Here is a 10,857-nt window from a genome sequence, read left to right as displayed (position 1 = left end):
CAGATTCGAAATTCAAATGTAATATTTTTTTATAATTAAGTGTAACAGTATTTATGGCCAGACTAAGTATATTCATCTTATTGTAAATTTACTTATTGGGCTGCTTTTGTATTTTCAAATCTGTAGGATGAAATAACCGGCAAATTAGTTTTTAGAAAATGTTTATGTTTTACTATCGCACAGATTTACCAATTAAGTTATAAAGTCACCTGCAATTACCTATTTTTCAAAATAATCCTGCCTACTATAGTGATGGATGACCTTAATAATGTAGAACATTGGTAAAGACAAGTGGTTCACCCCGGCTTTGCGTGTGGTACACATATAGCCTGCCTCAATAAATGAGCTATCTAACATTGCAAGAATTTTTGAAATCCGACCAGCAGTTGTTGAGTTTAGCGCGTTCAAACAAACAAACTCTTTAGCTTTATAATATTAGTATAGATAGGTATGAACTAGAAAGTTTAAAAAAGGAGGTTATAAATTTTAAAATATTATTATGAAAATATCATTACATCATCATGATAAATATTAAAATATCGTTAGTCGTGCGACCGTGGCCATCCAATATAAACAAATAATGGTCACAAATAGTAATTAAGATATTGTTTATAATTAATAAGTTATCTTGACCTGTTAAATTATTATACTTATCAGATGCAATTGCATTGGACGTGCATCACTAAAATGAAAGTTATAGTATTGGGGGCTGGCATTAATGGAAATATTTGTGCATTAAAAATTAAAGAAAGGTATCCAGAAGTGGATGTAAGTTTTTTTGACACTCTTACATATAAAGGATAGATGTTAGAAATAATAGTTTTAACGAGGCGATTAATAATAAAGAGGAGAGCTGTGATTTTATTTTGTTTGTTTTAATTAATCTAAAACCTTTCTAATCGATTTTAAATATGATTTTTCTAGAAATAATCTTTACCATTTTAACAAAATTTTTACCAAGTAATTTTTTATCCAGTGTCTACCTGGGCGAAGCTGGGACAAGCAGCTGGGACAAGTAGCTATACTTTTATTTTCGTATTCAAGGTCATGAAAAGAACAATTAATCTCATTATATAAACTGTAAAAAATTCGGTATGCAGAGTCTTGCGAGGTTAAACTAAATCAAATGTTTAATAAGTATTATCAGCGACTATTGCCTTCTGAATTCTATAAATTTCGATAGATGGCGTTATAGAATTAGGATAATAAGGAATAGTTTATATTTTGTGGGAATTTAATAAGTTATACTTCTAATTCGAGTTATCGATACTTAATTTAATTATCTGAAATAGACCTAAAATTATCATTTCAATTTATGGTTGAGCATTTCTCTCAGAGTCGCGTAGTATAATTATTACCTACTTCAAATAACATGTATGTTTATGTTTATTCCCGAAATTATATAAGTTTAAAAAAAGGAATTGTTGTTTTTTTAATTTCAGGTAACGATATTAGGAGAACAGTTCTCGCCAAATACAACGGGCGATGGATCCGGTGGTCTGTGGTACCCTTACCTGTGTGGGAACACATCGGCACATTTAATAAGGTGACAATTTCCGATACCGAAACCTACATCTTATTTTTTAATGTCATAGCGGACAGCGTAGCTGGAGTTCGGCTGATGGTAAGCGATCACCACCGCCCATGAGCATTCGCAGAGTGAGTGGCTCTGCGAATGCGCTGCCCACTTTTAAGAGGAAAGGGTTACGTGGACTGGGAAGAGTGAGGAAAAAAAACGGGCCGGCTCATCCACTCACCATAGGAAACGCAGTAGCATGCTACTCACATGTGCTCGACTCCACAACTGCATTTTTTGATGAATTCTTTCACGCTTGAAGGCTGAAGCTGCTGAGTGACGCTGCATTTTAGAAAAAATGTTGTCCTTACATATTCAGTGTATACATAAGCAAGCAATCGAGATGAGGACAGCTGGTCCGAGTGGCGGGGAGCCGCTGGATGCAGGCCGCCAGTGACTGGTGAAGGTGGAAATCCTTGAGGGAGGCCTTTGTCCAGCAGTGGATGTCCCATGGCTGAAACGACGACGACGACGATGATAAGCAAGTTATATGTATACTTTAGAGCATACATGTAACTTGGTAAACAGTTACAGTGTCACTATGCGTCTTAAAATTCACGTATTTGCGTATAAGTGTTTCTTGCAAGAACAAAAACTTACTGTATTACTCGTGAATGTGTAAACAGTGCTTTTTATACGAATGTTTCGTCGAATAACGAAGCGAATGACGAACACGAATGTAAATACACCATTAGGGTATACTATGCGCGATTCTGTACATTATTAATGTAAAGCTACGTTCAAAAACAATGTTTGTGCGCTACTTTAGAGCGAGAACTAGAAGTAATCAATTCAATCTACATAAGATAACAAATGCATCTACATATAATAATACTGTTTTAATTTACACTACTTTGTCTAGTTTATAGCAAATAAAACATTCGGCAATAGAAACAAAATATTGTTCACAACCATAAATATATCACAGCTTAATAATAATGCACTCGTATCATCATACATGATAATAAACATGCCCTGATTTGGTTAAAGTACACTGAGCAAAGACCATTTTTTTCGATTAAATATGTATATTTTACAATTTACAGCAAATGGGGTATTGAAACTTACGAATTATTCCAAAAATTGTGGTCTGAAGGTGGCTATGGTATCACGTTGCAACCTGTCTTCGTATTTTATAGAAATACACCAAATGATGAACCGGAGTGGACAAAAAAAGTATATGGCTACAGAAAACTTAATAAACAACAAGTAGACTATTACAACCAGTTGTATTCAGCTAAATTCGTGTAAGTCAATAATCAAGAGCGTTTTAATAAATCCTGTATTTCAACTTCTGTAAATGCAGATATTGAATTCAAAAATAGCTGTTTGATTAATTGTTAAATTTAAAACAGTACTCGTTTTTAGCACTGGCAACACATTCACAACTTTTGTCGTCAATCCTTCAACGTTTTTGTTTCGGCTGGAGCAACGGTTGAGAGATTTGAATGTTACGAGGATTCAGGGAAGCGTGAAATCATTACAGGATCCAAGACTAGATAATTACGATGTTGTTTTTAATTGTACTGGTTTAGGGGCAAGAGAAATAGTCCCCGATACCAGGGTAATTCCCGTAAGAGGTCAAATTGTTAAGGTAAGTTTCGAGTTCCGACGTATATACTATATGATGTAATACTTATTTATGCATATGTCATGTACGGGAGCACAATAAACTGTAAAAATAAATGAAATAAATATTTTTTTTTTATAGTTTAAGCCATAGATATAGATAAGGCCATAGACAAATAGAACTAAAATAAACCATTTTTATTTTTTTATGCAATTTTTTTTGCCTTGGTACTTATGTTGCAATTATACCAAATATCTCATTTGAAATATTATACGTATAAGAAAAAACTACGTTTAAAATATTGATTTACTTTATAATTTGCATCACTATTTATTACAGGTTGAAGCACCATGGAACTTTCAAACAATAATGGACAAAGATTCAGGACATTATATTATACCAAAGTACGTACCTATACCTTAGTATATTAAATATGGTCTAGTTCTGCCAATTTGAAGGTGATTTCGATTTTTTGTTAAAAATGATTATTTTTTAGCGATTCATTTTGCGTGTTGGGCGGCACCGGACAAAAGGGAAATTTCAATACAAATGTTAATCAGGACGATACAGATTTCATTTTAGGAGGTTGCCAGACAGTGCTGCCATCTCTTCAGGTAAATTTGTTTGTATGCATACATTCTTACATTTGGATTAATATAATCATTGAATCAGCGAATTATTCTAAACGATTTCGTTTTTAAAACCTATGGAGTATAATTTATGTATGCATATACATTTATACAATCTCAATTTTATTTATTTAAAACTAATATATTAGCATCCCCATTTCACTTAATTAAGGTAAATTTTTCATAATTCCGTTCGATAATAGTTTTCTTTGTTACAGAATGCGAAAATATTGAAATACTTTGTTGGCTTGCGACCAGGCAGGGATGAAATACGTTTAGAGGCTGAAGAAATTAATGGCAAACTGTACATTCACAATTACGGCCACGGTAAGGCGAAAACCTAACACATTCACTGCTAATAGCAACAATTTGTTGATGAAATGTGATCACTGAATATCACGCCCGTCGACAACTTTTCTTATTTGACATAAACGACATAGAAAACGACGAATCTTTACTTTACTTTTGTTTACAGGTGGCAGTGGTTTTACACTCTTCTGGGGTTGCGGTAATGATGTTTTACATCTATTTGAAAAACATTCAAAAGATATGATGAATAAAAGCAAACTTTAAATAGCATGAGATTGAATTTTTTATTAAATGTTATTTATAACTTCAATATATACCTAGTATGAAGTTGATGTTTTTTCTTTCCTATCCTGTATCTGATGAACTGTGAAGGAATTTGTGGATTCAAATTTGTAACGGATTTTAAACGTTTAAAAATGGATATAATACAAGCGAAATATAAATCTCTGTGTATTCAGACTGAGTGAGTTAAGTCCCTATAGTCCTTCATCATCACACCACATGTGTTTCCGCAGCAGAGACACATACCCGTCTTATGAGAGGAGGCCTCGGGAGGGCAATAAAATTTATTCATTAACAAACCAATAAAAAAAATTTAAACTATACGTTTATAAAATGATTCTATATTCGATATTTAGAGAAATCCATATCTGGAATGTGACGAAAAGTGTTCAAATGTGGAAATGTAGCAGACAGATCGTGTTAATTTAGAAATTGATAAAAAATACAACAAACATGATATTTTTATTTATAAAAATATCTTACAAATAACAACAATTATTGCTTTTCTTGTATATTTATAATGGGATTTCTATATATAAGTATCCCGACCACTAAAAATATGTATAAAGAATAACAAAATATACATCTGGTATAATCTATGCAAATAGATAATAATCACTAAGTGCATCTCTTTCACGCGATGGTTTTTAATGGCTTGCTCTCTCGCTCGCACTTTCGATTCTATAATTAATTGAGACAAGTTATAAGGCTTTGGATTTAACACTTTTGTATGGTGTCATAGAGATCTGTCCTCCGTTGAACTCTGATTGGGATTTGGCTCCTCACCTCTTCGACTACAGTTAAATCTGAGAAAAAAACATGTAAATTTTAGTTTAAAAAACCCCATGTTGGATTTGAATTTTGTCATAGTGTTAAGTATTCAACTAGTCGAGCCCTTTTACTTTATACCCATATTGAGGGAGTTGTGAAAGAATATCTAATCTGCAAAAATATTTCATTTGTAAGCTTGAACGATTTTAATCAATCATAGCTGAAAACACTACGCCGATTAATTCACCTTTCAATCAGAATAAAATAAATTTTCGGTTCATCTGTTTTAAAGATGCAACATAATTTATTAATTCGTGTTCGATCCTTCGAGCCGGATCCACTCAAACAAACAATTTATCTTGGTCTTGGTGAAAATTGCATATACAAAGCAACAAACTAAAGGTCCTTCGAGCCGGAGCTACTCACCGACATCGTGCACCAATGTCCCCTCCGTCTCATCCAGTGCCCCCAGCACGCTGCCCCACGGGTCCACGAGCAGCGAGTGCCCCCAGGCCACGTACCCCGCGGTCGTGTCCCGGGCGGGGCTCACGAGCGCGACCCACAGCTGCTGGTCCGTCGCCCGCGACCTTGCTAGCAATTCCCAGTGCTTGGGCCCCGTTGTCGTGTTGAACGCGCCCGGGTATATTAACATTGAACAGCCTGGTGGATTGTATATTATTAACAAAGTATATTTATCATTAATTATAACAATTTTTCTTTGACAAAAAAATAACCAAACCACCTTCTAATTGTCAGAATAAGAACAAATTTTAATGGGACAGAATGGAAGGTTTTCAATAGAAAAAAAAAAGAATCGTCAAAATTGGAATACCAAGTCGAATATTCTGAGGCATAAAAGATAAAAAATATGCAGCCGAAGTGATACCTTTTATTGGAGTCGGTTGAAAATATATATAACTAGCAACACCCGGGCCAGATCACGTTTATCACATCTATGAAATACTAGCTGCGCCCTGCAGTTTCACCCGCGTAAGTCCGTATTCCGTAGGAATATCGGAATAAAAAGTTGCCCATATGTTATTCCAGTTGTCCAGCTGTCTACATACCAAATTTCATTGCAACCGGTTCTGTAGTTTTTGTGTGAAAGAGCAACAAACACACACATCCTTACAAACTTTCGCATTTAAATATTAATAGCATTTTGCATTATAACCGTATAAAATTTGTTTTAATGGTTACTTTTTCCTCAAAATAATCACAATAAGAAACAATTACCCTGTTTAGACATTAGATGAGCCATCTCTGGGAACCTAAGATCATAGCAGATGCCGATTCCTATCTTCACTCCGTTATACTCAAAGGTCGTTAACTGATTTCCAGGACTGAGAACTTCGGATTCCTTGAATGTTATCTTATTTGGAATATCTATGTCGAATAAATGCATCTGTGGACAAATGTATATACAAAGATGAGATTCGAATTTGACCCAAACCAAACCAAACCAACCAAAGAAACTCTTCAGCTTTATTATACTTATGTTTCAATATATCCTATTTGACTCTCTTTACGACAAATCTTCATACAACATTAATTTAATTTTAACTTACACAGAAAAGCTCTATAGATTTCTTTTTTTTTTATTTTATCGCCTAGCAGGCAAACGAGCAAGCGGGTCACCTGATGCAAAATGACGTCCGTCGCCCATAAGCACTTGAGATGTTAGGGGCATCGCGAGTGTGTTGCCGGCCTTTGAGACAATGATATGCCCTTTTCTTGAAGGTATCCCCATCAAATGTTACACATACAACATATTAGAAAAAATTTAAAGAAGTAACTACAGAGTTTCTTGCTAGCTCTTCTCTGTAGACACTGCTTTCTGAACCGGTTGTAAATATTGAACGTATATGATGAATCAAAAGTGCTTCTATAAGAAGCGAACGCTCCTACTATGCAAATGTTCATAGGCGATGGTGATCTTTTATCATCAGCCACCAGCACCAAATATAAAATAAACCTGGTTCTCACCTTCCTATGCTGGGCCAGCAACTTGCCCGTCCCGTCCCACACCGTGCACGTGTTGTAGAGTTTGTCCCCGCACCGCTCGGGAACCGTGCCGCCGACTACGCACACGCCGGCCTCCGCCGCGGCGCGGGACAGCGCGCGGCATGTCACGCCGGACGGTACTTCCTCGGCGTATTCGTCGAAGTATTCTGTGAAAAAAAAAAAAAAAAAAAACAAAGTATAAGAAAAAAAATCCAGATTTTTCAACGCGCGTTGCGAAAGTGGGCTGGAAGGACCAAATTAACAGCTGCTATAGCTGAAAGCTGTGCGGCGTGCGCGTGTTTCTCTATCTGTCTCTTTCTCTCATAGAAAGCAAGCCAGTTATTTTTGTTTCGTCTTTCTGTTTCACATTGAACAGTGCCTTCTTCAAAATCATGGAATCAATCAAAATGAACTTTATTCCACCTGGTAGTCCCTTGACACCTCTGAAGTTTTTTGCTTTTCCAACAAGGTCAAGGTGTGCGTCAGTGTTCATTAAATTGAAACACATTTTGATCAATTATAATTAAGCACTATTTAATCACTAATACTATTGCAGTTCAGATGCACTGCATATTTCTTTACGGTCACATCATGAATATGGCGTCCCTTTGCAAACTGACAAACTTATAATTTAAGGAATATAAGCGAATAAACATATATCACATACTTGTTCCATATGGGGAGTTGAAACATTCTGGGAGAGCAACTATGTGTGCGCCGCACTCTTTTGCTTTGTGAATCTCGGTGACTGCTTTAGCTACATTTTTTGTTTTGTCAGGACCAACTGACATCTGTATCAAGGCTATCTTGAAACCTGAAACAATATACAAAAAAAAATGAAAGCAACTTTAACAAAACAAGGTAAGACTCACTATTTTTAAGTTTTACGCCTGAGCAGTAAATCAATAGACCATCTATACAATGTATCTACATAAGCAAAAGTTTCATCACAAATAACCTTAAAAAGGCTGAAGATATTTCAGAGACTAAGTTTATGGTTGTCTCAGTATTAATTAGAATACTAAAATTAATATCTTCTCAAGTGGTGCACATAGCTAATACATATAATATATACTATCTCCCTGTTACCCATATGTTTTTCAATAAAGATCTTGTTTTTAAGGATTGAAGGTTCAATTCTCCTCTATAAAACATTAGTCTAGATAACATCATACATAATCCCTAACAATACTCGAGCAATTATATAAAAACCAAAATAAGAGTAAAATAACAAACTTGTGAAGATAAAGCATGACATTAATAATTTTCAATGATAAGACCATTAAAACATTCAACTTAGATAATATGAGTAACTCAATCTTGTTTGTGTTTTGAAATTTACCATTCATCTTAGTTACTCAAATAGTATTATAATTTCATTATGAGCGTACTCTTAAGTATATGGATAGGTTCTATTGAATGATGTTATTTAGGCATGGAATATACACTTCGTTTTAAGTTTTATAGCATTGAAAGCCGAGAGGCTAGGCTATCCTACCGTATGGCAGGATGCAGGTTCGAATCCCACCTTGTGATTGATTTTTTTCTAATCTTTCAAAATTTCTCATATATACACTTATTTATCATTTATTGCAATTAAAAATTTATTAAATAGTTCGAATTATATAAAAATTCTGCATTGTAATAAATATCTTAATATATAAAAATCCTGTGTCATAATGTATGTTCCCAATGAACTCTTCACCAACAACCGATTTTGATGAAATTTGACAATTTATGTGTAATTTGGTCCAACTTAAGATATAGGATAGCTTTTATTTCGATTAATTATCCCAATAATTTACAATCTTGATATTTTTAATTATTACTCAGCCACAGCAATGTGTGTGAGTTTATATATAAAAATTAAGAGTCACATTGTTTGTCCACAAAGGGCTCCTAAACTACTCAACCGATTTTAATCAAATCTGCGCAGGTTGATAAAACTTAAAAGATAGGATAGTTTATATTATTTCAATTATGATAAATACCCGGGCAGAACTAGGACGTGCAGCTTGTTAACTAATAAATAAGCCCTTGCCAACTAGTGGGAATTGAAGAATGAATAGAAATAATATAAAATATAAACAAATTAGTACATGTTTGTATTGTAAGGTTGTATTTTTGTTATTTTTTAGTTTATTAGTAGCATTAAAAAAATAATCAAAATACCCTACCCTTACTGTAAAATATAGGTTTCTTTACGAAACGCGGATGAACCGCGTCGGTAGCTGTTTCAGACATTTTTATTCAATTATCACAATTACTAATTTATTTCAATTTTGTTATGATGTTTACCTCTTTTCAACATATCGTGAAGCAGCAAATAAAGAAAACTGAACGATAAATTGTAACTAATTAATAAAGATATACGTATGTCTAAGGTTCAATATCACATTTAAATAATTAACAAATTTAAAGCTCATTTGCAATTTCTGAAATCTCACTTATTGACACATTGATAATGAATAGATAATGACATTTGTTATCAAACAAGAGTATTACAAAGCTACAGATGTAATTCAAGGAATGCACAGTTTGGCTAAATGATATTATTCGGCCCTTACTTTTTGAAGACAAGGTTTTGTTTTTATTTATTTTTGGTAAATTGCGTGGCATATCATCTGTAACAAAAGACCTAAAAATACAATAAATAAATAATATGTTCTACTTAACACACTTCGAAAAAAAACTCGAAGTCAATAGCTCATATTAATAGAATCTAGAAGGGCCATAGACAAAAAGAAGCTTATTTTAATTTAAAGTTTAAATCTACACTTTTAAAAGAAAATCTCCGATGAATGCGTACCTAATATTACCTTTTTTGTTCACTTTGTATGACATGTGCAACATTTCCTTGTAGTTATTATATCACTTAATTAAACTGTTTCAAATTGTTGTATATTTACATTCATCGAAATATCCGATTCGCTGTCGAAACGTGACACAGAGCACTTTTATCAAACACTACTCGAATGTGTATAACTGTTTAGACATCAGAAGCCTTACATTAATCAACAAAGGTATGGGGAACCACCGAAACAATAAAAGTTGTTTCATCGCAATGTTCTTGGGAATTACAGATCAAAGTTTTCGTAATTTAATGGACTTTATGTATATTACCAGAATAAAAAGCTAAATAATAAAGAAAATTGATGTACATATTAATGATTTAAATAATCAGTTTCCATTGCTAAAATAAATGCGATCGAAAGGGAAGAGCTCATATTTTTATTTATATCCTGTTTTTTACTCTTCTTGTAAAGGTGCACAATAAAGAGTTTTTGTTTGTTTGTTTGTTTGTGTATTATACACAATTATGAGCATATACACAGTGTATACGTAAATGACTGACCAATCATCTTATACTTTACAATAGCTATTGTCTGACCAGTTTGGTTTTCGTAAAACGAAATCAATGGAGGATGTCATTAGCCATCTTATAAAATTAAGTTTGTTCTCACTTGTATTATGAAAAGGCTTGCAATGGTCTTTCTTGATTTCAAAAAGGCTTTCCTAAATGTCTATAGTATATTGGTAACAATTTTGCTTCGGAAACTCGAATGTATGGGAATTTAAGGTTGTGCATTGAATTGGTTTTAATTATCTAACAAACAAGATTTACTTAACACATCCTGTATAGAGCCAGCAGGGCAGCATTTTGGCTCCCACTCTTTTTCTGTTTAATGACTTGAGTGTTAACATCCATTGATCAT

At 33.7% G+C, this 10,857-nt stretch overlaps 2 protein-coding genes across 5 annotated transcripts; one reads left to right on the top strand and one right to left on the bottom strand.

The window, feature by feature from the left end:
• The first annotated feature begins 479 nt into the window (after positions 1-479).
• On the top strand, positions 480-4,409 carry LOC119839706 (D-amino-acid oxidase). Its single transcript, XM_038366127.1, has 8 exons — positions 480-768; positions 1,443-1,546; positions 2,623-2,823; positions 2,945-3,170; positions 3,486-3,550; positions 3,643-3,760; positions 3,994-4,102; positions 4,251-4,409. Exons 1-8 carry the CDS (start codon positions 658-660, stop codon positions 4,346-4,348), a joined length of 1,032 nt encoding a protein of 343 aa, XP_038222055.1. The 5' UTR covers positions 480-657; the 3' UTR covers positions 4,349-4,409.
• Positions 4,410-4,861: 452 nt separating this feature from the next.
• On the bottom strand, positions 4,862-10,119 carry LOC119839707 (omega-amidase NIT2). 4 transcript variants are annotated; one of them, XM_038366129.1, is made up of 6 exons: positions 9,709-9,794; positions 7,809-7,955; positions 7,124-7,308; positions 6,374-6,542; positions 5,564-5,797; positions 4,862-5,172 (listed from the first exon to the last, which is right to left on the bottom strand). In XM_038366129.1, the coding sequence occupies exons 1-6, from the start codon at positions 9,758-9,760 to the stop codon at positions 5,084-5,086; spliced, it is 876 nt and encodes a 291-aa protein (XP_038222057.1). In that variant the 5' UTR covers positions 9,761-9,794; the 3' UTR covers positions 4,862-5,083. The 4 variants fall into 4 exon arrangements, with proteins under 4 accessions (XP_038222057.1, XP_038222056.1, XP_038222058.1 ...); XM_038366128.1 differs by lacking the exon at positions 9,709-9,794 and adding an exon at positions 9,319-9,456; XM_038366130.1 differs by lacking the exon at positions 9,709-9,794 and adding an exon at positions 9,961-10,119 and having other exon boundaries at positions 4,863-5,172.
• Between the last annotated feature and the right edge of the window lie 738 nt (positions 10,120-10,857).

The sequence above is a fragment of the Zerene cesonia genome, chromosome 4, assembly GCF_012273895.1.
Source record: "Zerene cesonia ecotype Mississippi chromosome 4, Zerene_cesonia_1.1, whole genome shotgun sequence".
Taxonomy (NCBI): Eukaryota; Metazoa; Arthropoda; class Insecta; order Lepidoptera; family Pieridae; genus Zerene; species Zerene cesonia.
Note: the sequence above shows the minus strand (reverse complement) of the source record. Positions and strands in the feature narration are given on the sequence as shown.

Bases quoted from the DNA above. Each gene is read 5' to 3' on its own strand.
- LOC119839706 (XM_038366127.1), top strand. From the start codon at position 658: ATGCAATTGCATTGGACGTGCATCACTAAAATGAAAGTTATAGTATTG. The intron at 769-1,442 runs GTAAGTTTTTTT...TTTTAATTTCAG, and splicing joins AAAGGTATCCAGAAGTGGAT to GTAACGATATTAGGAGAACA. The intron at 2,824-2,944 runs GTAAGTCAATAA...ACTCGTTTTTAG, and splicing joins TTGTATTCAGCTAAATTCGT to CACTGGCAACACATTCACAA.
- LOC119839707 (XM_038366128.1), bottom strand. From the start codon at position 9,385: ATGTCTGAAACAGCTACCGACGCGGTTCATCCGCGTTTCGTAAAGAAA. The intron at 6,543-7,123 runs GTGAGAACCAGG...ATTTGTCCACAG, and splicing joins TGCTGGCCCAGCATAGGAAG to ATGCATTTATTCGACATAGA. The intron at 5,173-5,563 runs GTGAGTAGCTCC...TTTTTTTCTCAG, and splicing joins GACATTGGTGCACGATGTCG to ATTTAACTGTAGTCGAAGAG.